This window comes from Oncorhynchus tshawytscha, linkage group LG27, assembly GCF_018296145.1.
Source record: "Oncorhynchus tshawytscha isolate Ot180627B linkage group LG27, Otsh_v2.0, whole genome shotgun sequence".
NCBI lineage: Eukaryota > Metazoa > Chordata > Actinopteri > Salmoniformes > Salmonidae > Oncorhynchus > Oncorhynchus tshawytscha.
Genome location: NC_056455.1, coordinates 7,259,468 through 7,286,756, shown reverse-complemented (window position 1 = coordinate 7,286,756; position 27,289 = coordinate 7,259,468). Strand labels below are relative to the sequence as shown.

Genomic DNA, 27,289 nt, shown 5'->3' with positions numbered 1-27,289 from the left:
AAAAGTTTGGGGTCACTTAGAAATGTCCTTGTTTTTGAAAGAAAAGCAAAAAAAAATGTGTCAATTTTAAAAAATAACATCAAATTGTTCAGAAATACAGTGTAGACATTGTTAATGTTGTAAATGACTATTGTAGCTGGAAACGGCTGAATTTTTAATGGAGTATCTACATAGGAGTACAGAGACCCATTATCAGCAACCATCACTCCTGTGTTCCAATGGCACATTGTGTTAGCTAATCCAAGTTTATCATTTTAAAAGGCTAATTGATTATTAGAAAAACATTTTGCAATTATGTTAGCACAGCTGAAAACTGTTGTTCTGATTAAAGAAGCAATTAAACTGTCCTTCTTTAGACTAGTTGAGTATCTGGAGCATCTGCATTTATGTGCAGCAATCCTAGTAAACACACTTGTGGGAACGTAAGCACACACACACACACACACACACACACACAAACACTAACAAAAACACACAGGCACTAACAAAAACACACTAACAAAAACACTCTAAAACAGCAGTATGCACAGCATTCCTGACATGTACAGTACCTCCTCTATCCCAGGCAGACCTTTTATGGTCACAGTGATCAATACTGCACATGTTTTATAGTGAGTCCAGGAAGGCAGCTTCAAACACGTCATCTCTAACTCTCGCTCACTACCTTCATCTCCTCTCCTCTCCTCTCCTCTCCTCTCCTCTCCTCTCCTCTCCTCTCCTCTCCTCTCCTCTCCTCTCTCCTCTCTCTCCTCTCCTCTCCTCTCCTCTCCTCTCCTCTCATCTCATCTCATCTCATCTCATCTCATCTCATCTCCTCTCCCTTCCTCTCCTCTCCTCTCCAGGGGTCTGAGGAGCTCCAGCACAAGGGTTGTGTGCCTATGGGCCCTAGTGAAAAGTAGTATGTAGGGAATAGGAGGCCATTTGTGACAAATCCTACAGTATGTCTACTAACAGCCAACAGCCAAGCTTCCACTCCCTCCAGCGTTCAGCAGACCATTCTTGGCCTCCCTCTATCTGGGCTCCCAACCTTCCTGTGAGGGGGAAGGAAGGCGCTGTGGAGCTCCTTTTAAACCTCAGCCCAAGCTCTTATTTCATGGTTGGGTTTACCTTTCAGTTCGACTCACAATGAGCCATGCACCATTGGAGCTACTTAGCAGGAAGGTGTCACTCTGTGCAGAAGGCAACCTGGCTCTGGACACCTGTTCCCTCACCCCCCTCACACTCCCCTGGAGGCAGGCAGGACAGTTAGGGTTCTGCTCCAGTGCCTTGGCTAATGTGGGTCTACGGTGTGACTCCATGCTCCACTTGTTTTGGCCAGGCCGCCTGCTGGTTTAACTGGTGCAGTTGGACTGGCAGCCTGGAGCCCACGGCTAACTGACATAGACAGGCTTCATCTCTCCTACACACACATCCATTTTAATATAGCACTACACACAACACCACACCATTACCACTACACTACACAATGCCATTTACACACCAGAACAACACCGTTAAGTCAACACAATCTGCACCTCACAGAGAGGAGCAAGAGGATTTATTCCCCAAAAGAGAGAGAGAGTGTGTGTGTGTGTGTTAGTGAGTGTAAAATGTGTTCTGCTCAATTCCTATTGGGATTATTTTGGCTCTCCTCTCTGCTACATTTGAGCATCTTTTTCTTTGGTTTAATATCCTATTGTTGTACAGTACAACCCCTCAAAATACCCCCATTTATTTCACTGTGCTGAAACTGTGTTGTTGGGTTGGAGCGTGTATTCATTTGGGGTATACCAGAGAATAGAATGGATCTAATGCATGTGGAGATTGCAGTCTGTCTCAATTTCAGAGAGAACACTTGTTTGGATTTAGGCTTTTCTATCTGTCTCCTCTCCATGATTGATCTGTGACTCCTTCTGATGAACTTGAAGAAGCAAAGCTTCTAACTGTACTATCTCTACATTCCCTGTCAAAATCCTCTCTCATCCGATTTCATGATAAGAAATTGCACGCTCATATTTCTTTGCTTCCTTCAACATTTTTGAGACATGTTGGTAGACAGTATGTTATGTATAATCTCCTTTCATAATTGACTAATTTTCTCTTTCTCTCTCTCCCTCTCTCCCCCTGTCTTCATCACTCCCTATTCTTCTCTCTCCTCTCTCTCTCCCTCTGTCTTCATCTCTCTCTCTCACACTCTCACTCACACTCGTTCTCTCGTTCTCTCTTTCTCTGTGTGTGTGTAGAGTCTGTGAGCAGGTGAGTGCGGGACCCTGTCTGCCCCACTGTCCAGCGACATAATGAGCTGGAGCTTCCTCACGCGGCTGCTGGAGGAGATCCACAACCACTCCACCTTCGTGGGGAAGCTGTGGCTCACCGTGCTTGTTGTCTTCCGCATCGTTCTCACTGCCGTCGGGGGAGAGTCCATCTACTACGACGAGCAGAGCAAGTTCGTCTGCAACTCGGGCCAGCCGGGCTGCGAGAACGTCTGCTACGACGCCTTCGCGCCACTATCGCACGTCCGCTTCTGGGTCTTCCAGATCATCCTGGTGGCCATGCCATCTCTCATGTACATGGGCTACGCCGTCAACAAGATCGCCCAGCTGGACAAGGGCGGGGGAGGGGTGGCCACTGAGACAGGGGGAGGGGGTGGAGGGGGATACACCCATCGGAGGCCCAGGAAGATCTGCTTCGGGGCGCGGCAGCACCGGGGTATAGAGGAGGACCAGGACCAGGACCAAGAGGATGACCCTATGATCTACGAGGTGCCCGAGCCCGAGCCCCCTCGCCGGGTCGACCCGCTGGCCCCACGGCCCAAGCCCAAGGTACGCCATGACGGGCGGCGGCGTATCCAGGGTGACGGGCTGATGCGTATCTACGTGCTGCAGCTGGTGACTCGCACGGCGCTGGAGGCGAGCTTCCTGGCGGGCCAATACCTGTTGTACGGCTTCCGCGTCATTCCCGTGTTCGTGTGCTCCTTCAAGCCCTGCCCCCACAGCGTGGACTGCTTCGTGTCGCGGCCCACAGAGAAGACCATCTTCCTGCGCATCATGTACGGCGTCACGGTGCTCTGCCTCACCCTCAACGTGTGGGAGATGCTGCACCTGGGCATCGGGACCATCTGTGACATCCTCCGCCGTCGCCGCTGCCCGCCCCAGGAGGACGATTACCAGCTGGGGCTGCTGGGACCCAGCGTGGGGGTCTCCGTGGGGGTGCCAGTCCCGGAGCCGGGCACAGGGGGAGGGGTAGTGGGGGACGGTGGTGCTGACTACGTAGGGTACCCGTTCTCGTGGAACGCCCCGTCGGCTCCACCGGGCTACAACATCGTGGTGAAGCCAGAGCAGATCCCCTACACGGACTTGAGCAACGCCAAGATGGCGTGCAAACAAAACCGGGCCAACATTGCCCAGGAGGAGCAGCAGCAGTTTGGGAGCAACGAGGACAATTTCCCCACGGGAGGGGAGGCCCGCGTGGCCCTCAACAAGGACATGATCCTGCATGCCCATGACCAGCTAGAGGCAGCCATCCAGGCCTACAGCCAGCAGCACAGGGCAGAGGAACACCTGGGGGACAACCATGATGACAAGCCCCAAAGCAACATCACCCAGCCACAGCCACAGCCTCACAAGGAGCGCAAGCACCGCTTCAAACACGGCAAGGGGGGCAGCAGTGGAGAAGGGACTGGGAGCAGCAGCAACAGCAGTAGTGGCAAGTCAGGGGTGGGCAAGCCTTCTGTGTGGATTTGACCATGTACACACACATATACTCTCACACACACACACACACACACACACACACACACTCCAGCACTGACGGAGCCCCATATCCCTGTAGAGTATGTGTCAGTGAGGGAAGGGTTGGCCCCGAAAACTCCAGGACCGGCCCTGAACGGAGGGCTGAGGTAGTGGGATGTCATGTTGTCTTTCTGTGGATATTTCAACACCATGTTGTGCCTTTAAAAAATCCCACAAGCTAGAGGAGACTAGCCTACAGTAGTAGTATGTCAGTGTGGACAGGTGTGTCAGGAGCATTAGTGATTTTGCAGCAGGCAGTTGTTTGTCTGGGCTGTCGCTGTCTAACCTAAAACACCCCGACACAACTCTCTGAAACAGTCTCTAGTGTTTCTGAACTCTTCCAATTCTGAAGCAGACACTTGTTCTCTGTTGTCTTCCTACTGTCCCCGTCTTCCAGTATCCTGACGACTCACACTAAATGATTCTGTAGTTTGGTGCATACTTTAGTCTGAGCCTGCCATCATTGAAGTCGTTTGTGGTGACGAAGGGCACATGGGGCATTGTACAAAACCAAGTCACCAGCGATTGGATTGTCTCTAACCAATCGGAGTCCATGGGCGCCGCTTTACCCACTTGTGTTCTGGCTCTGACCCAACCCATCGGTTTCTGGACCAATCAGATGGCCTCGAATGTGTTTGCATTCGGTGAAGGGTACTCCGATCCAGACTCATTGAGGCGAAGGAACTAACATCCGAGGGCGTGGCGTAGCGTTTGACCGGATCAAGGATTCTGGGCAGCCAGGCAAGTCTTCCAGAGGATATTGGGCTGAGAAAATGACTCTATCGTTATCATCATCTTTTTTTTACATTTTCTGATCCATTTATTTATATCCCGTCCATTCTCTTGGTGATCCTGATTTCCATTCCAGATTTCGATCAAGCTAATCTGTTGGGCTGAATTTCTGCAAAGTCACAGGCTTCGTAATACATTGGCATCAGAATGAATGGACATCATAATGCAATGAACGACATTGTAATACAAAGACAGTTGAAAACAATTACTTTATAATGCACTGACATCATAATGCAATGGCATCATAATGCAATGACTTCATAATGCAATGGCATCATAATGCAATGACTTCATAATGCAATGGCATCATAATGCAATGACTTCATAATGCAATGACTTCATAATGCAATGACATCATAATGCAATGACTTCATAATGCAATGACTTCATAATGCAATGACTTCATAATGCAATGACTTCATAATGCAATGACTTCATAATGCAATGGCATCATAATGCAATGACTTCATAATGCAATGACTTCATAATGCAGGGTTAATAATGAAAAGGTCAATCATAATGTGTATGTTCACCTTCCCTGAAGGCTATTGTGTGTCTATTTTCTCTCCAAGGTCACTGATGTTTAGTGTGTGGGACTTGATATTTGACCCAGGCCAAGTCTTTGAGTGCATGCATCTTCCAGGTGGAGGGACAGTTCATGGCTTGATCAGATGAAAGTGGTCAGCGATATGGTTGATGTAGACGGAGTCTGGTGAAGAGGGCTATTCTTGTGACCACTGGAGTTCCCCCTCCTTCACAATGTGTATGAGAATCAATTATTCTCACCATGAATTAATACCATTTATTGACAACTCCCTCTGTAAACCTGCAATCTTTTCACTTTATTTTCTCTGTGTTTCTCCGTCTCTAGTTCTCTCCAGTTTGGACCTGTGTACGGTCTCTCAGTACTGGGTTGGCATTTTATCTGTCTGGTTATTGAGTGCCCCCTGGTGGTACAGCTTTTAAACTAAGGATTTATCATCCCCTTAGTACAATATTGCTTACTTTAATTTGGTATCTTACTAGTACTTACTAAGTTCGAGTTACCAATGATCACCCAGCATTCCAAACACCTGAAGTTAGTCTCTCCTGTTACACAGTAGCCCACAGTTTCCTTTTCAACCTCTTCCTTACAAGAGTCTTCCGTACAAATGTTCTATCTGAGACCAACAAGGCTGCAATAAAAACAGCTCTCTAAGCTAGGTAGTGTTGATGATCTTCCTCTCTGTTCTCCTCTGTCCAAGTATTTCTCTGAACTGCCATATAGGCTGTGTCCTAAATTGCACCCTATTCCCTATGGACCCCGGTCAAAAGTACTGCAATATATAGGGAATAGGGTGCCATTTGGGATGAAGCTATAGAGACCAAACACTGTTCGTGTGATGAAGGCAGCGTCACCGCCATTGCCAAGGCAACGTTGGGCTACTATGCAGCCAGGTTGTGATGTAGCTTTGCCAAGGAATACTGTGGCCATGCTACCTGAATCACAGAGGAGAAGAACCTGTGTATGTCTCTATTTTTTTTTATTATGTCTAAGTGTGTTTTGGTGTGTTTTGGGAGGTCTAATGTAGCAGAGGTGAAATAGTTTTTTTGTGTGTTTTTTTGACCAGTCGTGTTTTTCAAACTTTTTTTTCTTCAATAAAGATTTCTAAAATTAACAAAAGATTGTATTTACAGATATCTTCTAGAATTGGTTATTTTATTGCCTTCAAATTATAAAGATAATATATTTTTATAGGTACAGTAGTTGTGTATCATGTTGTTGATGTGTAAAATAAAAAATACAATTGCCAAATGTATCCTTGTATGGAAATAGACTCGTATTTGCAATGTAGAAAACTTCTGGGCCCATATTCAGAAATCATCTCAGGGTAAGAGTGCTGATCTAAGATCAGTTTGGCCTTTTAGATTGTAATTACACTCCGTGTACAACACATTATGAACACCTGCTCTTTCCATGACATAGACTGACCAGCTGAATCCAGGTGAAAGTTATGATCCGTTATTAATCCCACTTGAATCAGTGTCGATGAAGGGAATGAGACTGGGTCAAGAAGGAGTTTTAAGCCTTGAGACGATTGAGACATGGATTGTGTATGTGTGCCATTCAGAGGGTGAAGGGGCAAGACAAAATATTTGAGTGCCTTTGAACAGGTTATGGTAGGAGGTGCCAGGCGCACCGGTTTGTGTCGAGAACAGCAGCGATTTTGGGATGTTCACGCTCAACAGTTTCCCGCGTGTATCAAGAATGGTCCACCATCCAAAGCACATACGGTCAACTTGACAGAACTGTGGGAAGCATTGGAGTCAGCATCCCCTTGGAACGCTTACAACACCTTGAAGAGTCCACGCCCTGATGAATTGTGGCTGTTATGAGGGCAAAAAGGGGGGGGGGGGTGAAGGTATTCTTCATGTTGTGTACACTGAAGACCAGCATTACTACTCTGAGACGCTTTGTAAATACCGGCCCTGGTCTGTGTCTTACTAAAAAAGCTCTGAGTAGTGAGTTGTGCTGACCAACTGTGTGTATAAGAGCATGACGGGTTTTTGGAATGGGGGAGAAACGGACACATTTTTTCCCAATTTTAGGACTAATAATCCTGCTCTTTCTGTCCTAGTTGTAGTGTTGGTTTATTATGGGTAGACCTTTCTCCTGATAGGCCTCTGTTAAATCTCACTAGCCTATGTAAACTAACAGTACTTCATAACCTATAGTAACCAATTCAAATGAAAAAAAAATGCACTCCCTGTAAGTAATAATCCTATATTCTATTGCACATGTTCAGTGTCCATGGTGATAAGGCAGGCACAAATGACAGGATGTACTCCGTCCAGTCCGCTTCTCCTCTGGCAGTGATTGGCTGATTCGCATGGATGCCAGGCAACTACTCACTCTGCTCTGATCCCAGCAATCTGCAGGTGAGTTATATCAACCGCCCAATGAAATCAAATCACATTTTATTGGTTGCATACACATATTTTGCCGATGTTGACGCAGTTGCAGCAAAATGCTTATGTTTCTAGCTCCAACAGTGTAGTAATTACCTGACAATATAAAAAAATACACAAAAATCCTTCAAAAAATTAAGAAAGGAATTAAGAAATATCACAACGATCAATGTCAGACTATCAATATACTGTATATGTGTATAGACATTATGGACAGTATATGAATAGAACTGGTGTGTACAGCAGTAGTTACAGTTGAAGTCGGAAGTTTAGGTCAGTTAGGATCACCACTTTATTTTAAGAATGTGAAATGTCAGAAAAAAAGTAGAGAGAATTATTTATTTCAGCTTATATTTCTTTCATCACATTCCCTGTGGATCAGAAGTTTACATACACTCAATTAGTATTTGGTAGCATTGCCTTTAAATTCTTTAACTTGGGCCAAACGTTTCGGGTAGCCTTCCACAAGCTTCTCACAATAGGTTGGGTGAATTTCGGCCCATTCCTCCTGACAGAGCTGGTGTAACTGAGTCAGGTTTGTAGGCCTCTTTGCTTGCACACGTTTTTTCAGTTCTTCCCACAAATTTTCTATAGGATTCAGGTTAAGGGCTTTGTGATGGCCACTCAACATGATGTTGCCACCCCCGTGCTTCACAGTAGGGATGGTGTTCTTCGGCTTGCAAGCATCCCCCTTTTTCCTCCAAACATCATGATGGCCAAACAGTTCTATTTTTGTTTCATCAGACCAGATGACATTTTTCCAAAAAGTATGAGCTTTTTTATGGTGGTTTTGAAGCAGTGGCTTCTTCCTTGCTGAGAGGACTTTCAGGTTATGTCGATATAGAACTCATTTACCTGTGGATATAGATACATTTGTACCTGTTTCCTCCAGCATCTTCACAAGGTCCTTTGCTGTTGTTCTGGGATCGATTTGTACTTTTCGCACCAAGGTACGTTCATCTCTAGGAGACAGAACGCGTCTCCTTCCTGAGTGGTATTACGGCTGCGTGGTCCCATGGTGTTTATACTTGCGTACTATTGTTTGTACAGATGAATGTGGTACCTTCAGGCGTTTGGAAATTGCTCCCAAGGATGAACCAGACTTGTGGAGGTCTACAATTTTTTTCTGAGGTCTTGGCTGATTTCTTTTGATTTTCCCATGATGTCAAGCAAAGAGGCACTGAGTTTGAAGGTAGGCCTTGAAATTAATCCACAGGTACACCTCCAATTGACTCAAATGATGTCAATTAGCTTATCAGAAGCTTCTGAAGCCATGACATAATTTTCTGGAATTTGTGATAGAGTGATACAGTGATAAGTGAAAAAATCTGTCTGTAAACAATTGTTGGAAAAATGACTTGTGTCATGCACAAAGTAGATGTCCTAACCGACTTGCCAAAACTATAGTTTGTTAACAAGAAATTTGTGGAGTGGTTGAAAAACGAGTTTCAATGACTCCAACCAATGTCAAATTCCGACTTCAACTGTACATATGAAGTGGGAAAAACAGTATGTAAACATGATTTCAAGTGACCAGTGTTCCATGACTATCTACAGTGCATTCGGAAAGTTTTCAGATCCCTTTCTCCCCATTATGTTTCATTACAGCCTTATGAGACTTGAAATTGAGCTCAGGCGCATCCTGTTCCCATTGATCGTCCTTGAGATGTTTCTACAACATGATTGAAGTCCACCTGTGGTAAATTCAACGGATTAGACATGATTTGGAAAAGCACATACCTGTCTATATACAGTGCATTTGTTAATTGTCTAGACCCCTTCCCTTTTTCCTAATTTCGTTACATTACAGCCTTATTCTAAAATGGATTAAATAAATAACCTCATTCATCTACATCCCATAATGACAAAGTGAACGTTTTTTCATTTTTTTCCAAATCTATTAAGTATAAAAAACATTAATACCTTATTTACATGAGTATTCAGACCCTTTGCTATGAGACTCGGAAAGGTACACAGTTGACAGTGCATGTCAGAGCCAAAGCCAAGCCATGAGGTTCAAAGGAATTGTCCGTAGAGCGCCGAGACAGGATTGTGTCGAGGCACAGATCTGGAGAAGGGTACAAAAAAATGGTCCCCAGGAACACAGCGGCCTCCATCATTCCTAAATGGAAGAAGTTTGGAACCACCAAGACTCTTCCTAGAGCTGGCCGCCTGGCCAAACTGAGCAATCGGGGGAGCAGGGCCTTGGTCAGGGAGGTGACCAAGAACCCGATGATCACTCGGACAGAGCTCCAGAGTTCCTCTGTGGAGATGGGAAAACCTTCCAGAAGGACAACCATATCTGCAGCACTCCGCCAATCAGGCCTTTATGGTAGACTGGCCAGATGGAAACCACTCCTCAGTAAAAGGCACAACAAGAAACAAGATTCTCTGGTCTGATGAAACCAAGATTGAACTCTTTGGCCTGAATGCCAAGTGTCACAAATGGAGGAAAACTGGCACCATCCCTACGGTGAAGCATGGTGGTGGCAGCATCATGCTGTGGGGATGTTTTTCAGTGGCAGGGACTGGGAGACTAGTCAGGATCGAGGGAAAGATGAACGGAGCAAAGTACAGAGAGATTATTGATAAAATCCTGCTCCAGAGCGCTCAGGACCTCAGACTGAGGCGAAGGTTCACCTTCCAACAGGACAACAACCCTAAGCACACAGCCAAGACAAAGCAGGAGTGGCTTTGGGACAAGTCTCTGATTGTCCTTGAGTGGCCCAGCCAGAACCCGGACTTGAACCTGATCGACACATCTCTGGAGAGACCTGAAAATAGCTATGCAGCAACACTCACCACCCAACCTGACAGAGCTTGAGAGAATCTGCAGAGAAGAATGGGAGAATCTCCCCAAATACAGGTGCTTGTAGCGTCATACCCAAGAACACTCAAGGCTGCAATCGCTGTCAAAGGTGCTTCAAAAAAGTACTGAGTAAAGGGTCTGAATATTTATGTAATATTTCCGTTTTTTATTTCTTATACATTGGCCAAAAAAATCTTAACTGTTTTTGCTTTGTCGTTATGGGATATTGTGTTTAGATTGATGAATAAGGCTGTATGTAGTGTAACAAAATGTGGAAAAAGTCAAGGGGTCTGAATATTTTCAGAATGCAGCGGGGCAGCAGCATCTAAGGTGTAGGATAGAGTACTGAGTGTTAGCCGGCTAGTAACAGTCTAATGGCCTGGAGATAGAAGCTGTTTTTCAGTCTCTCTGTCCCAGCTTTGACACAACTGTACTGTCTCCGCCTTCTAGATGGTAGCGGGGTGTACAGGCCATGGCTCAGTTGGCTGAGGTCCTTGATACTCTTCATTGTCAATCTCTCACTTCCCTTTTTTTGTTCAAGGCAATCAGCCCACATTAAATTCAGCACAGTAGGAAAAAAAGCTTTTTTCCATTTTGATCCATTTAGTTTCAGTTACTTTAATAAGGGTCATTCTTCAATTACGGTGGCATTTAAAAAATAACAAATGTGATTTTTCTAAATATTTGTTAAAAATTCATGTACATTTTCCCATTCTGAATCAACTACTATGGTGTCTTAATAACTTTAAATCATTTTTAACATGATGATAACATTGTGACACCAGTAGGAGTAGTAACCAATGATGGTGACACCAATGAGACATTTTTGGTAAATTAGGATTCTCTGAAATGGAGGCCACAAGTGCTCAAATCTAAGGTAATCAATCATTTAAAAACTATTTACTAAAGTGATATGAATAATCATTTTACTCACAATGTTATTTCCCTTAATTTACATTGACTTATGCCACGTTCACGGGCTAGTCGGAAACAAGGAAACTCTGAAATGTCTGACATGCTAACTGGTTGTAGTTATACATGTGCCGTGTTCAACCAGTTAACAAGTCGGAAATGTCAGAGTTTCCGACTTCCGACTAGCACGTGAATGCAGCATAACACCAAGTGACACTTTGGATTTAGACACACCAAATTATCAATGGAATCCTCAAATGTATGACATATTAAAAGGGTGTGATTAGCTAATATATAGACCCCTCCCCGATAACAGTTTGCCAATGGAGAGAATGGTCAAGGTCCTTGATATCTTTGTAATCAGTGATTTTAAAGGTGGTAACACCAGTGACATAAAACCAAGGGACAGGCCTGCCGAGTGGTGCACCGTTCTAAGGCAATGCATCACAGTGCTAGAGGCATCACTACAGATCTGGGTTCGATCCCGGGCTGTATCACAACTGGCCGTGAGCGGGAGTCCCATAGGGCGGTGTACAATTATCCAGTTTAGGGGAGGGTTTGGCATGGAGGGCTTTACTTGGCTCATCGCACTCTAGCCACTCCTTGTGGTGGGCCGGTCGCCTGCAAGCTGACTTCGGTCGTCAGTTGAACAGTGTTTCCTCCAGCACATTGGTGTGGCTGGCTTCTGGGTTAAACGAGGGGGTTAAGAAGCGCATGTTTCGGAGGACGCATGACTCGACCTTTGCATCCCGAACTCATTGGGGAGTTGCAGAGACAAGATTCAAATTGGCGAGAAAAAGGGGCTCAAATAATAATCAACTGAGGGACACACATTATACTAGTACAATTGTTTTTATTTTAATTGCCTTCTTTGTTTTTATTGATCTATACAATATTTTCAACATATATACTTTTGTTCACTGTCTAGCATTCAAAATAATAGATAGATATCTCTAAATACCTAAAACATCACCTCTATACATCCCCAGTGGGAAAAGCCCATTTGCTAGCCCCTAGTAGTTTCTACAATGCATACAAATAAATGTGTTGCAGTAAGGACTTACATATGTTTTGATATTTAATAACAGTTAAATTAAACTGAAAATGTATTATTTGTCATGTTTTGTCGTGTTTTTGTTTAAACATGGTGCCAAAATCAAGGGGCAGCATTTACCACCGCAATTCAAGAATGACCCTTAAAGAGGCAGGGGGAGAGCTGGGCCCCTCTTTGAAATCAAACTGGGTAGAGTATATAGTCTAAATGCCACAGAGAAAATGAGAGGCCCAGACTGGGTTCAGAGCACCTGGGTGTGTTAGGGGCCCATACAGGGTCTGTAGAGGCTCTATGGTGGCTCTATAGGTTCCAGAGTCTATGTATGCGTCCCAAATGGCACCCTATACCCAATATAGTGCACTACTTTTAGGGTGCCATTTGGGATGTATCCTGTATAAGCTGTGTCCAGTAGGGGGCAGCTGTCTCTATGTGGCCCCAGCTAGCAGACCCTCAGTGGGACCCGGTCCCAGGAAGTACAGTATAGGGGCCATCTCAGAGAGAAGGAAGGCTGAGGCCCCCATCTGTTCCACATCTGAGCATCAGTCAGTACGGTCTGGGGTGCCTTATGGCTGTGTGGTTTGGATTTATGTTAATGTGTACGTTCACGCAGGGGCGGACTGGCCATCTAGCATTCCAGGCAAATGCCAGATGGGCTGGTCCATTTTTAGCCCAGTGGGCCTATCTAACTTTTCTGCAAAATTATCATTATCTGGCTAATATTGGGGGCCTCAAGGAAAAAAATGGGCCGATGTGGGGGCCTCGAGGCAGAAAATGTGCCAGTGAGGGGTCCTAAAGGTAGAACAACTGTCCGGTGTGTTACACAGTGCTTTCGGAAAGTATTCATACCCCTTGGCTTATTACACATTTTGTTTTGTTACAACCTGAATTCAAAGTGGGTTAAATATTTATTTGTTTTTAGAAAGTATTTACACCCCTGAGTGAATACATGTTAGAATCACCTTTGGCAGCGATTACAGCTGTGAGTCTTTCTGGGTTAGTCTCAAAGGGCTTTGCACACCTGGATTGTGCAATATTTGCACATTATTCCTTAAAAGATTCTTTGAGCTATGTCAAGTTGGTTGTTGATCATTGCTAGACACCCATTTTCAAGTCTTGTTATACATTTTCAAGCCGATTTAAGTCAAAACTGTAACTAGGCCACCCAGGAACATTCAATATTGTCTTTGTAAGCAACTCTTAGGTTATTGTCCTGCTGAAAGGTGAATTTTCTCCCAGTGTCTGTTGGAAAGCAGACTGAACAAGGTTTTCCTCTAGGATTTTGCCTGTGCTTAGCTATATTCCGTTTATTTTTATCCTAAAAAAACTCCCCAGTCCTTGCTGATGTCAAGCATACCAAGAACATGATGCAGCCACCACCATACTTGAAAATATGAAGAGTGGTACTCAGTGATGTGTTGTGTTGGATTTGCCCCAAACATAACATTTTGTATTCAGGACATAAAGTTAATTTCTTTGCCACATTTTTTGCAGTTTTACTTTAATGCCTTATTGCAAACAGGATGCATATTTGGGAATATTTTTATTCTGTACAAGCTCTGTCATTTAGGTTAGTATTGTGGAGTAACTACAAGGTTGTTGATCTATCCTTGGTTTTCTCCTATCACAGCCATTAAACTCTGTAACTGTTTTAAAAGTCACCATTGGCCTCATGTTGAAATCCCTGAGCGGTTTCTTTCCTCTCTGGCAACTGAGTTAGAAAGGACGCCTGTATCTTTGTAGTGACAGGGTGTATTGATACACCTTCCAAAGTGTAATTATTAATTATTATCATCCTCAAAAGGATATTCAATGTCTGATTTTTTTATCTACCCATTTGCGGTGCATTGGAAAACCTCCCTGGTCTTTGTGGTTGAATCTGTCTTTGAAATTCAGATAATTGTATGTGTGAGGTACAGAGATGTGGTAGTCACTCAAAAATCCTGTTAAACACTATTATTGCACACAGAGTGAGTTCATGCAACATATTATGTGACTTGTTATGCACATTTGTACTTCTGAATTTGTCTTTTCATAACAAATGGGTTGCATACTTATTCACTCAAGAGATTTCAGCTTTTCATTTGTATTAAATATGTAACAATGTCTAAAAAATATAATTGCACTTTGACATTATAGTTTATTGTGTGTAGGGCAGTGACACAAAATGTAATCCATTTTAAATTCAGGCTGTAACAGAATAACATTTGTAAAAAGTCAAGGGGTGTGAATACTTTCTGAAGGCGCTGTAAATGCCAGGGCCGATTTCTGGTCCTAGTCCGCCCATGCGTGCTTGTGTGTCTGTGTGTGTGTGAGACGCTCTTTCAAAATCGAACCCAGAAGCAGACCAGGACAAGGAGAGTAGGAAGAAGGTGAGTATTTATTTACAAGTGAATGTGAATGGGTAGATATATCCAGGTGGCGTAGTGGGCAGCGGTGGTGAGTTGATGGGAGTAAATAGGTGGATCCAATGGGGAAGCGGAATCCTCCGAGGACCAGGCGGGAATGGGGTAAATGATCCGGGTGAGTAACTGAAGACAGAACAAACGGAGGTAAGTTTAAGGCAGGCAATACGTAAAAAACAACAAAACAAATTCTATCCAACTTGAGGCTGATACTACGGCACAACATACTGTTCATGGCTAACGATCCGGCAGGGAATGGATGTCAGGTCAGAGCTTTTGAAGGGGAGAGGTGATGATCAGGACAGGTGTGCAGATTACTGATGGGATACAGGTGCGGGTGAACATTGATCTCCCAACAAGCTAATTCGCCCGGCAACCAGACAGGGTGCGTTCCAGGACACCGGAAACACACTCCAGGACAGAAACACAGGCAAACACAGACTCAGGAAGCGGGATTCGTGACAGTGTGTGTGCGTGTGCAAGTGGATTTGGGCACTCTTCCAGACTCTGTGTCAACATTGTCCCAACATGGTCCCATGGTGCTTGGTGAGTGGGGTTGGAACTAGGAGGCGACGGTATTCAGCAGAAGTGCAGATGTGACACATCGCTTTCCCAGCACTTTTCATTCCAGCAGGAGACATAATAGCTTGTGATTGGCCTTGTAGGCTGTTTGTCTCACTGTGTGGGAGCTGACGGTTCTACATTAGACAGATACTTATTCTCAGACGTCACATTATGTTGATGTCAGGCCCGGAATATAAACTGGGGGAAAAAAGGTCTCCAGTTAGACTGAATCAAAATGACATTTTGTCAACTGTGTCTCCTCTTCAGGAGGCCACATGCGTCTGTTGATATCTATGTAGTGAAGCACTTTATGTACATGCAGGGATCTATTTGTCTGATGATGGGTAAGTCTGTTAGAGGTCCTCTATCCTTGTCAAAGTCACCTTTTGGGGATTTCATCATAAAGCAACAGTAGAAAAGCACTGTTTCTAGCCTTTTGTGAAGGATGTTTCTGAGAGTTCCAGTCTGGTATCCCCAACAATGTACTTCATGTCTCCCTGATGCCTGTCACTTCAGTATAGAAGCACCATATCACCAGAACAAGAAAAGACTGACATGGACTCTTGGGATGTTGTTGTATTGTCCTCTTACTCTCACAGTCGGGTTCCCGTTTGATTTTGATTGGTGGAGAGCAGGGGGCTGTACGGACCGATCAGAAGGATTACAGTCATACAGGCTGATGCTGTGTCACTATTCCAGGGACCCATGCAGCAGACGGGTCAGATATGTCACTTCTTCTCATGTCAGCTGTGTCATATTTGTTTGGAAGTTGTTCATTTGGTGACAGTTGAGTTTCAGGTTGGTATGAGAACATTTCGATCCTTTCAGGGAAGCCTTGATTGACTGTCAGAGAGGCCCCACTGGTATAAAGCCAATAGAGGGGATTTCCTATTTGCAATCATGCAGAAATGCACGTTTGATTCCATCTATGATCTAATATAAGTAGAATCTCAGAAAATTTCACCACAATTCTAAGAACTTAAACTCTAAGAAACTGAAACAAACTCTCTCCGATCCTTCCATTTGTCAGTCAGTTCATTAGTGAGTAAACAGCTGAGGTGGTGGAGGAATATTACAGTGTAAAAAAAATGGAAAGATTTAGTTTGTGTACTTGTTTGTTAGATTTCCCGAAATAAGTGCTCCCCAGAGATAAGGGCCAGTGGGACACAGAGCAGAGCGGAGCTGAGAGCAGCAGCTGGCTCTACACTGAGGTCACAGTCCACATGAATGGAATCTCATGAACCCATGTTCTTGAACCGCAGTATTTTCCCTATTATGTGTCCTAGCTGACTGAATTGGCATTAAAGAAGCTATGTTAACATGATGTATTTGGGGAAAGCAAGGGAAGAGGAAAGGAGTAACACCAGTGCTTTCCAGGGGATTGTTCCGGTTGGTTCTCTGCCCCAGGACGATTTAAAAAAAAACAAGAGTACCCAGACGGTAATTTAGGTATCCCCAGTGGCTGGAGACACAGTGAAAATATCTGCTCTGGACTGGTAAGGTGCAGTAATGATAGTAGAATGCAGGAGGAATAATATGTGCTAAAGGTTACTGGTGGCGCATTATTGTGTTCAGACCCCTTGACTTTTTCCACATTTTGTTACATTACAGCCTTATTCTAAAATGGATTAAATTCATCAATCTACACACAATACCCCATAATGACAAAGCAGAAACAAGTTAAAAATTAAAAACTGAAATATCACATTTATTAAGACCCTTTACTCAGTACTTTGTTGAATCACCTTTGGCAGTGATTACAGCCTCAATACTTCTTGGGTATGACGCTACAAGCTTGGCACACCTGTATTTGTGGAGTTTCTCCCATTCTTCTCTGCCGATCCTCTCAAACTCTGTCAGGTTGGATGGGGAGCGTCGCTGCACAGCTATTTTCAGGTCTCTCCAGATTAGTCTCCCAGTCCTACTGCTGAAAAACATCCACACAGCATGATGCTGCCACCACCATGCTTTACCGTAGGGATGGTGCCAGGTTTCCTACAGACGTGACACTTGGCATTCAGGCCAAAGAGTTCAATCTTGGTTTCATCAGACCAGTGAATCTTGTTTCTCATGGTCAGAGTCCTTTGGGTGCCTTTTGGCAAACTCCAAGCAGGCTGTCATGTGGCTTTTACAGGAGTGGCTTCCGATTGGCCACTCCACAATAAAGGCCTGATTGATAGAGTGCTGCAGAGATTGTTATCCTTCTGGATGGTTCTCCCATCTCCACAGAGGAACTCTGGAACTCGGTTAGAGTGACCATTGGGTTCTTGGTCACCTCCCTGACCAAGGCCCTTCTCCCCTGATTGCTCAGTTCCAACTCTAGGAAGAGTCTTGGTGGTTCCAAACTTCTTCCATTTAAGAATAATGGAGGCCACTGTGTTCTTGGGGAGTTCAACCTTGGTTCAATCAGACCTTTTTTGGAACCCTTCCCCAGATCTGTGCCCAGACACAGTTCCTTCGACCTTATGGCTTGGTTTTTGCTCTAACATGCACTGTCAACTGTGGGACGTCATATAGACAGGTGTGTGCCTTTCCAAATCATATCCAATCAATTGAATTTACTGCAGGTGGACACCAATCAAGTTGTAGAAACATCTCAAGGATGATCAATGGGAACAGGATGCACCTGAGCCCAATTTCGAGTCTCATAGCAAACGGTCTGAATACTTGCAAAAACCAACCTCAATGCTAAGACATTTTCACACAGCATTCCATACATAGTTAATGCTATTGGTAGTGGCATAAGAGTCTGTTAATGTCTATCTTTGAGGTCTAGCAAAATACATTGAAATGGTGTGGAAAGCATATTGGAGTGAGGTCGAAGAAATGTCGGTAGGGGATAATCAACTCGGGGCTATGCTTTCTATGGAAAATAATGAACGAGGTGGAAGGTGTAGAAAGAGGAGGAAGGGAAGCGCTACTAAGGTACACAATAGTAAGGTGGAAGGTGTGTTCCACGACGCGCTAGGTGAGTGGAACTGACCTTCCACCGAGTTGCATTATTTTCCAGAGAACTCATAGAGCCCCGAGTTGATTATCTCCTTTATACCATTATCACGTTTCAGGTAAGACCCAAGTGCAGACTGTGTTGAAGTAACAATGTTTATTGCAACAACAGGGGCAGGCAAACGACAGGTCAAGGCAGGCAGGGGTCTATAATCCAGAATAGTGGGGCCAAGGTACAGGCAGGCCCAGGGTCAGGTCAGGCAAGGGTCAAAACCAAGAGGACGAGAAGAAGAGAGACTAGGGAAAAAGCAGGCACTGAGACAAAACGCTGGTTGACTTGAACAAACAAGACGAACTGGCACAGACAGACAGAGAACACAGGTATAAATACCCAGAGGATAAGTGGGGAAGATGGGCGACACCTGGAGGGGGGTGGAGACAAGCACAAGGACAGGTGAAACAGATCAGGGCGTGACAACCATGGCCATAATTTAAGACATTTGACGCTAGAAATGTGTTCAACATCCATTCAAGTAGCTAGCAAGTTTACTACGTAGCTACAGTTTGCCGTGGTAACCAAACAAACAGACTTGCTAGTTTAGCTAATAAAACCATTAGTCCGAGCTTACCATTATGAAAATCGAGTTAAAAAAAATGACAATAATGTTTTCAATTGGACTTTTGCTTTCAAAAGCAGTCCAAACATAGAACATGTAAGAATTAATAGCTAATGAATTCTACCTTCCAAATATATCTTGCATTATAGGGAAATAATACAAGATCTAGAATGCCCTTCTTACCCATGCATCTGGTTTTAACATATTACTTACAGCAGCTACAGTGCTAATAGGTGAACTGTCAATCCTGCATCCCCCCACCACTCCCTCACTCCCTTGCTACTGTTGTTACTTAGTCACAGCACAGATTATTTACTGTCACCATGGTCACAGGGGGGGGAGAGTATTTGTTGTTATAATGCTTTGGCCTGTGTGAGCTGGTAACCATGGAAACTTTATGAAAGGGGACCCCCAGAAATGTTTATGGGTGTCATCACTTCCCTGGTCTCCTTCTGTTCCCCGTCCTGTGTTTTGTCCTTTGCTCTGAACCCTGTGTGGGGTCTTCAGAAGCACCCTGCCCCAGTCCTGATGGTCCAGAGACGTTGGTGTCGGGCCCAGCCCAAGGCTTCTGGCTCTGGGAGGTTGTGTTGCGTTGTACCAGTGTGGGCATGGCACTACCCAGAGAGCCAACCGGGAGACTGAGGCCTGAGACTGAGGCTGGGGCCCAGGCCATCTTTGAGCTACATCCAGGACTGTCAAATGGTACAAAGAACCAGATTGGAAGATATCTCTGTTTGAAGGGTTATGTAACATCAGTGTGTTAATGTTACTAATAAAACACTGTGCCAGGTCACTTTCAAGCACTGGACTAACAATGGACTAATGACACTCACTAGATCATTTTCACATTTGTTTTAAAGACAATTGCATCATTACTCTGAGTTTGTTGGACCTGGGTGAGGTATCTAGTACAGTCCTTTGCAGTATAAGAACCCTTTCTTGTTATTTTATGTTTACAGGATCATCGAAACACAGTTTTTTCTTTCCCAAAATGTATTTTGAAATGATGAAACAAAAAGTGTTGATATAGTAGTAGGGTCATTCCAGGAAACGAGTCCCTTCTGGTGGCCTAATGAGACTCTTAAGGAAACGTTCTCTAAAGTTGTGGGAGCGTTTGTTGTTAGCTGGGTTTTGGGTAGTCACCTAATTTTTAACATTCTGTCATGAAGAGCACATGTTCAACTTAATAAAAAAATGTGTTTTCTCATTTTAAGAGTTTGAATAAAAAATTACTAGTCGGTGCCTATTAAGTGCCTAATAAAGTATCAAGGTTGACTGCAACAGGGTATACCATTTAATCTTAAATCAGCCATTCCTCCTTGTGACAGGAGCAATGGAAGCTTGTTGGGTGAAACAGAGAATGGCACTTGAACGCAAGCATCACAAACAAAAACAAAAAAATTGTAAAATAAATTCTAGCCTGTTCCTATATGGGTAACAGGGTTGACATGTCATGCATGACCCCACTCAGTTTTCCACCACAAAACACCAGAAAATTGCTAAAAAAATGATGAGAAGCAAGCTCTGCTTTTACACTATGATTTGACTATTAGATATTCAATGTTTCGTTTAAAAAAAAACATTTTTAAAAGGAATAGTTTCACCATATTAAAACGAGAGTTCAGTTCACAGGGTTGACCTTAAAATGACAGACAGGCATTTTTATTATTTTTTAAAAATCATACGAAATAAATAATAATCTTCAGAAATAACTTGGTCAAAGCAACAAAATAACTAGAGCTTTACAATGACGGTAAAAAATATGTTGGGTTTAAGTGCGTTAGAATCTTTCTTGACGTCACAGAGGGAGATATAGAAATTCTGAATTCTGGTACTTTAGCCAGTCTTTATTCATATTAAAAATCTGATTTATTGAATTTCCCATGTGGTCTATATTAATGGGCCCTTCATTTAATATAACAGTCTTTTAAAATGCAATATTGGTGCACAATTTCTACTTCAAATATCAAAAGAGACAAAAAAGGGACTCATTTCATGGAACGACCCTGTACCACATTGAATGTATTATACACGATGTCACAATGAGATATAACACATTTAATCATCATTGATATTAAATATGTGTATGACTGTAACGGTCCAGCTGAAGATTGTCCAATCCAGGAGGTGTTAGATTGACATGACCATACATTCAGTTAACTCTTAAAGGCTCGCATGTGATCATTTTGGCTACAGTCAGAAAGCGTAGTCATATTAGGCCCTCCACTGTAGTTGGGAAGGCCTCATCTAAATCATACATGCTCCAAAATACTTTGTATTTAACCACCAAAATGGCTTCTCAGTTAATATCTGGAACACTTGTGACGATAAAAACATCATTGTAAATCTATACAGTATATGATATGCATATTTCATGTATTTATACCCATTTTGGGTCCAGTACAAATCATTTGATTGCGGATCAACCTGTTCTGCAGACTCTCAACAATGAGAATTGACAAACAGCTGCTGGGGAGACTAAACGTCCCAGCCTCCACCTTGCTCCTCCACTGTGACCAGACAGCTGACACATAAAACATGCCCCTGTGCTGAATACCAGAGTGTTCAGGGCCAGTCGGGGCCATCCGATCTGGCAGGTAGCAACGACTGGGTAAGACTCCTGAGAGAGTCTACAGGAGAGCCATATGTCCCTGTTGTGTATGTCCTAGCTGTAGGTACATTTCCGGTAAAGGGGTGGGGCCTACCTGGCGGTGGGTGCACACTCTCCCAGGTGTATCCTGAGCACGCCCTGGGTGTGGAGTCTTAGCAGGTGGTCAAACTCAGCGGGCATGGCGTGCACCGTCTTCTTACTCTGCCTGTCGTCGTAGTAGTGGTTGGTGAGGGGCTGGTGTCGGTGGGGGTGTTCATTAAAGGGCCAGAACCCGTAGAGATGCACGTTGGCACACAGCTCCAACGCCAGGCTAGCCACGATGAGTCCTGTGCTGAGGCGTACCGTTCGCAGGCCCTGGCCCTGCCAGAAGCGAGCCAGACTCTGTAGGTACTCTGGGTTGAGGAAGACGGGCCGCGAGGGGCTGTCAAAGTCCTGGATGGTGTAGAGGGCCCGCAGAGACACGGGCGTGTTGTGGCCGTACGAAAAGGCTGGCAGGAGCATCAGGGAGTCGCCATAGCTACGCAGGCTCTCCACGAAGGGCCGACGACGCTCCTGCAGGCCCCCATATCTGAGAGAATGGGATGGAGAGAAAAAAGAGAGAGGTGAAGAACAGCTGGAGGAGATACATTTGACCAGCACTAGAATATATGACCAGATAATTTCTCAATCCACCATAAAACACCAGATGATAAGCAGTATGAGAAGCCCAATGTACCCCCAAACTCACTTCTCCATGAGGATGCTGGGATTAGCTGTCACCAGGTCTGTCTTGTTGCCCACGTCTCGCTCATAGCCATTCTCCAGAGGAGGGAGGTTACACCTGAGAGAGGGAGACATAGAGGGAAGTAGTCAGTGAATTTGTGTCTAACAATGTTTGGGAGGGAAAGGTAATTATTGTGGAGTAAGTTTTCTGTCTCACACCTGATAACAAACTGGGCGGAGTCGATTTTCTCTCCACAGCTGCTATTAGCTAGGATTCCCCCATTCCCAACCACAGAACACGTATCCCATGTCGTATTCACAAAAGGATTCTCCTGTAGGCAACACAACATGTGTCATGTCACTCTCTTTCTTAAACACACACTCACACACACTATTCATTGAGGTGACGCTCTGGACCAGAGCAACAAACCTTAGCAAAGGTGCTGAACAGTTCAGGGGTCACCTGAAGAGGCTTCCTTTTCTCTCCATCGTACACAACCTTTGACCCCAGAGGAGTGTTAGCCTGTGTTACCATAGCCTTGGTGAGTCCATGACATCTGTTACTCAGAAGAGACCTGAGAACACAACAATAACCTTTTGATTATAAGATAAAGACACAGTATTAAAAGCGTACTGTAAACGAATCGTATTTCATACACACGTTTCTCTTATTTTGAAACAGTCTGGTTAATAAGTTAGGTATAAAAAGCTACTGGTGATAAATTTCAGAAAATATCAGATACAGGGATACATAAACAAGTCTTGTCTTGATATAAATATAAAAATTGGAAAGGGATGTTAATTGAAAAATATAGTCTTTTAGAATTTCCTTCCTTTGTGTCCTTCCTTTCAAGTGTTTATTCATTTACAAAGCTCCTTGCAGTTCTCTTTTGTGTTGTTTGGTGTTGTTGAAGTCTCTGTATACTCAGAGGGAGCTTTACTAAGCCAGTGTTAGCCTGCGGAGACAGGACAGCTGAGAAGGGAAATACCCACTGACTGATGCAACAATCACACGACTCTGACCTCTGCTGCTGCTGCTGCTGCTACTAGCAGCGCGAAGTAGTAAACGCTAACATTTCACAGGTCACTTCCCCTGCTTTTAAGCACACTTCCACGTGCTTTTGTTTCTCATTCTTCTAAGGTAGAAAGGAAACATCCCTTTGGTTTTAGTTTGTGACCCTCACAAAGTGGTCTTAGGCTCATCGTGGCTGGCTTTTAGTGGGGCTCAGAGTCTGGGTTTATTGTGCGTTGATATTTCACCTGAAATTTCTGAACTTGTCCTCCTGCTTCCTCCAGCTGTGAGAGTAGAGCTCCACCACTTTGTCAGTGACTGTATCCCTTTGACACACACACAGACACACAGACACGCACACACAAAACATAGAACATGCAGTTATGAACCATATAATGAAGTTAATAACAGGAGAGAGACAGATGAGGTGGTTGTTGAGCAGAGAGGATTGTGTGTTGCCAGGGCGTGTGTCTAGTCTCACCTGCAGCCCTTGCATGTTCTGGAGGGGACTGGCCCAGAGTTCATAATATGACTTTTGTGGGGGGTTCTGCCAGGTTGAACATTGCTATGTACACCAACAGGGACAGAGGAAGACAGAGAGAATAGAAGGATGAGTTGACCTCTGTTTGAACCCAGTACACCACTTATCTTGTCAACACTTGTATAGCTGTGTTGTTTGCTGTTGTATTTGCAGTGTATTGTTTGAGTTTACCATGTTACCTTCGCTGAATGAATTGTGTTGATGTGACCATTTTACAGTGGGTTTACATTAAATCAATAGCTGAATGTTGTGCGCACTGTAACAATAACCTGGTGAGCTAAAGGGTTATCGAGAGGCAAAACAGAACACACCGGGCAGCCATTTTACCTTATCCCTCTGAGTCTAGCGTGTTTTACTGATTATCTAACAGGAAACCCTGAATTCCTGAAGGGGTTTCACAGCAGCATTAGACACGTAAGTGCCAACCGCAAATGAACGGAAAGACAGGGGACTGTTCATATTTAGATCTGATAAGTAATCCGAGGGCAAGATCAAGCCTGGTTTTACTGTACACAGATAATCCCCCTTGAAGTGAACTATAAAGAGATATTTTATGAACACACTACAGAGGGTGCATGAGTTTCCCCACTCCAGAATGCGACACTCTTGTGGACAGTTGTTTATGGTGGGATAATTGTCATATCCTGCAGATGGCAAATGTCAAACAACACTTTAGTTCGAAGATGAATCTGAGAGTCTCGAGTCACATTCAGACAGAGACCATTTAGACAGTTAGTTTCATCTAGACATGACTGGGGAGGGGAAAAAATGGCTCTCAAGTTTCACTGTCACAGAAGGGCCGACGCTAAACGAAAACAGTGTGTTCATCAGGCGTGTTTTGCGGTAACAGCATGAGAAGGCACATTGCAGTGACTTTTCGATCTCGATCTCTTGTACAAATGTTCTGTTCCCCTTTCACTCACTTATCTTCCTCTGCCTACAGGCAACTTATTAATTTCCCACTGAAAATAGATCACTATTTAAAATCAATATCTAACAGAGCACACCTACAAGCACACGCCAGGTTTGTATGTTTTAGAAACAACTGGTCAAGGGGAGAAAAGATCTGCTATAATGTTTTTGTTTGAGTGTGATATTTCAACATTCACCAACGTTGAACCATCCATGTGCATTTGTTCCATCCATGTGCATTTGCAACACCTTCAACTTATTCTACCTACATTGTAAAATTAACAGTTGAGTTCGCTTCAACACAAGATGTCAAATTGGTACAGGTTGTTCAGAGTTCATTAATAGTGGGCTGGTATGAAATCCATCAACTCTGCTGAGGCACAAACAGACGTTTCTCTCTCTCCCTCTCTTTTCCACCACATAATTCATGAGGTTTCGGTGGTTTAGTTAAGATGCCCACAGTAACAAGCATTGAGAAAGCCAACCACTGCTTTGAGGAGAGAGAGAGGCAGAGAGAGAGAGAGGAGAGAGAGAGAGAGAGAGAGAGAGAGAGAGAGAGAGAGGGAACCAGGTGGAGAGGGAACCAGTGAACAGGCAGTGAACAGGCATAACCACCAATACCAAACATATAATATACAACTCTTACCTTGTTCCACTACAGCAGCTACTCACACCAACTGATGTGAAACAGTCACACTCTTAAAATCAGAAGTGTGGAGACTAACTCCCTTCCTCCCTTCCTCTCGGAATCTGTCTGGAGGATATGCAGCTAGCTACCACCAGCCAGACCTAATCCCCCACCCTAGCCCGGGGCTAAAGGCTCCAACACCTGCCCAGTCAAGATGGAGGAAGTTAAGGAGAAGGGGTGTGAAAGGAGTGGGACTCACTGTTTGCTGAAAAAGTACCAGACGAGTGCAGTCAGGACAGTCCCCAGGATGGACAGGGTGAGCATAAAGGAGAACAGTCCCCTCATGCCTCTCTCGCCCTGCTACTTCCTCTGGCTGGCCCCCTCCTCTTCTTTTCTCTCTCTCTCCCTCTCTCCTATTGTCCTTCACTCAGCACTTACACATTAGTTTGTTTCAGACCTTTCCCCTCTTTCCTTTTCTTATTTTTACCTCCCACTCCCTCCCTTGCTATTTGCCCCAGATTGTTCTTCACTGCTCACTCTCGCTCTTTCTGACTGTGGTTAATCTTTCTGTCTCACTCACTCCCCCCTCATTTTCCGCCCTCTCTTTCTCTCTCTCTCTCCTTCCCTCTCTCTCTGTCTCTCCCCCTCTGTCTCTTTCTCAGAGCGTTTCCAGGCACACCTCTTCTATAAGCAGACTATCATATCTCTGTCTGTACCCTATAAAAATCTCCTCTCTCCTTTCCCCCCTCTTTTCTCCCCCTCCGCTAGGCTCCTATAGAACTACAATGTCAGTCTTTTGTCCACACGCCCTCCTTTACGTAGATTGATGTGTCTTGTTTCCTTTCATCTTCTTTTCTGGCTTTCTCTTTCTCACTCCTTCGTTGAGAGCACACCACGCTCTTACTTTCAGTTCACTGTAGTCCCAGAGCTCAAGCTGTTGCTCTGTCTGCATTCTCCAACCCCACCCCTGAGTCCTAGCCTTCTCTACGCTTTCCCCCTCCCTCCCTTCCTGTAATACCCCCCCGAACCACCTCTCCCCTCTTCTCTCCCCTCCTCTACATGGAGAGCAGCCAGTAATACAATTCCCTGGTACTGAATTAGCCCAGGGTCTGCCTCTTGACTTATGTGTGTGAGTGCTTATGAGTGTGTGTAGTGTATGCATGTGTGTGTGTGTGAGCGTCTGTGTGGCAGGGATTTATTTTTCCATTAGCCAATGATGGTCAGAGTAGGCTAGGGGAAAGGGCTATCGGCCAATCAGATTCACAGTTTCCCTGTTCTCTATCTCGTGCCCTTCTTTGATTGTCCCGTTCCCTATCTGGCTGGCTCAACAAGTTTACTTTTTGGGTCGTTTGCAGGCTCAAGCTCAACTTTGTTTACAGCATCAGGCATCAGTTCTAAGAAGCTATTCATTAAGACAACTCTTCTCACCCTGTGAGATGATGAGAAAGAGAGAGAGAGAAAGAGAGAGAGAAATACATACTTTGTGTACAACGCAAAACTCCAAACAATGCATGCAGAGCAGAATTGGGACTATACCTGTTAGTTATCAAAATGTAATTCTACAACCACTTCAAAGGAGGCGATGCCCACACATTCAACCACAAAGACCTCACCTACAGAGAGATGAACCTAGAGACGCGTCCTCTCAGCCAGCTGGTTCTGGGGTTCTGTTCTCAAACACAAACAGACCCTACAGAGCCCCAGGCCAGCAACACAATAAGACCGAACCAAATTATGAGAAAGTAAAAAGATATCTACTTGACACACTGGAAAGCATCAACCAAAAAACAGAGCAAACTAGAATGCTATCTTTTCCGAAACAGAGAGTGCACAGTGGCGGAATAACTGACTACTGTGACTGACCCAAAATGAAGAAAATCCTTGACTTAGTAAGCATAGCCTTGCTATTGAGAGAGGTCTCCATAGGCAGACCTGGCTCCCAAGAGAAGACAGGATATGTGCACACTGCCCACAAAATGAAGTGGAAACTGAGCTGCACTTCCTAACCTGCCAAATGTATGACCATATTAGAGACACATATTTCCAATAGATCACACAGACCCACAAA

General features: G+C 44.3%; 2 protein-coding genes across 4 annotated transcripts in view; one reads left to right on the top strand and one right to left on the bottom strand.

The window, feature by feature from the left end:
- The window catches only part of LOC112225963 (gap junction gamma-1 protein-like), a 53,167-nt gene extending 46,808 nt beyond the window's left edge, over positions 1-6,359 (top strand). For both annotated transcript variants that reach the window (XM_024390120.2, XM_024390119.2), the window contains exon 2: positions 2,223-6,359. In XM_024390120.2, the coding sequence (XP_024245888.1) occupies positions 2,277-3,722 (1,446 nt within the window). In that variant the 5' untranslated portion in view covers positions 2,223-2,276 and the 3' untranslated portion in view covers positions 3,723-6,359. The remainder of the gene's footprint in view (positions 1-2,222) is intronic.
- Positions 6,360-18,368: 12,009 nt separating this feature from the next.
- Positions 18,369-26,207, bottom strand: LOC112225962 (alpha-2,8-sialyltransferase 8F). 2 transcript variants are annotated; one of them, XM_024390118.2, is made up of 8 exons: positions 25,240-25,433; positions 23,622-23,705; positions 23,389-23,466; positions 22,559-22,703; positions 22,348-22,460; positions 22,154-22,246; positions 21,521-21,994; positions 18,369-19,507 (listed from the first exon to the last, which is right to left on the bottom strand). In XM_024390118.2, the coding sequence occupies exons 2-8, from the start codon at positions 23,663-23,665 to the stop codon at positions 19,249-19,251; spliced, it is 1,206 nt and encodes a 401-aa protein (XP_024245886.1). In that variant the 5' UTR covers positions 23,666-23,705; positions 25,240-25,433; the 3' UTR covers positions 18,369-19,248. The 2 variants fall into 2 exon arrangements, with proteins under 2 accessions (XP_024245886.1, XP_024245885.1); XM_024390117.2 differs by lacking the exon at positions 25,240-25,433 and adding an exon at positions 25,481-26,207 and having other exon boundaries at positions 18,370-19,507.
- Between the last annotated feature and the right edge of the window lie 1,082 nt (positions 26,208-27,289).

Excerpts from the sequence above, each read along its gene's own strand:
- LOC112225962 (XM_024390117.2), bottom strand. The coding sequence starts at position 25,566 with ATGAGGGGACTGTTCTCCTTTATGCTCACCCTGTCCATCCTGGGGACT. Across the intron at positions 22,704-23,388 it reads GACAAGTTCAGAAATTTCAG|GTCTCTTCTGAGTAACAGAT; the intron begins GTGAAATATCAA and ends TTGTGTTCTCAG. Across the intron at positions 22,247-22,347 it reads TCCGCCCAGTTTGTTATCAG|GTGTAACCTCCCTCCTCTGG; the intron begins GTGTGAGACAGA and ends TCCCTCTCTCAG.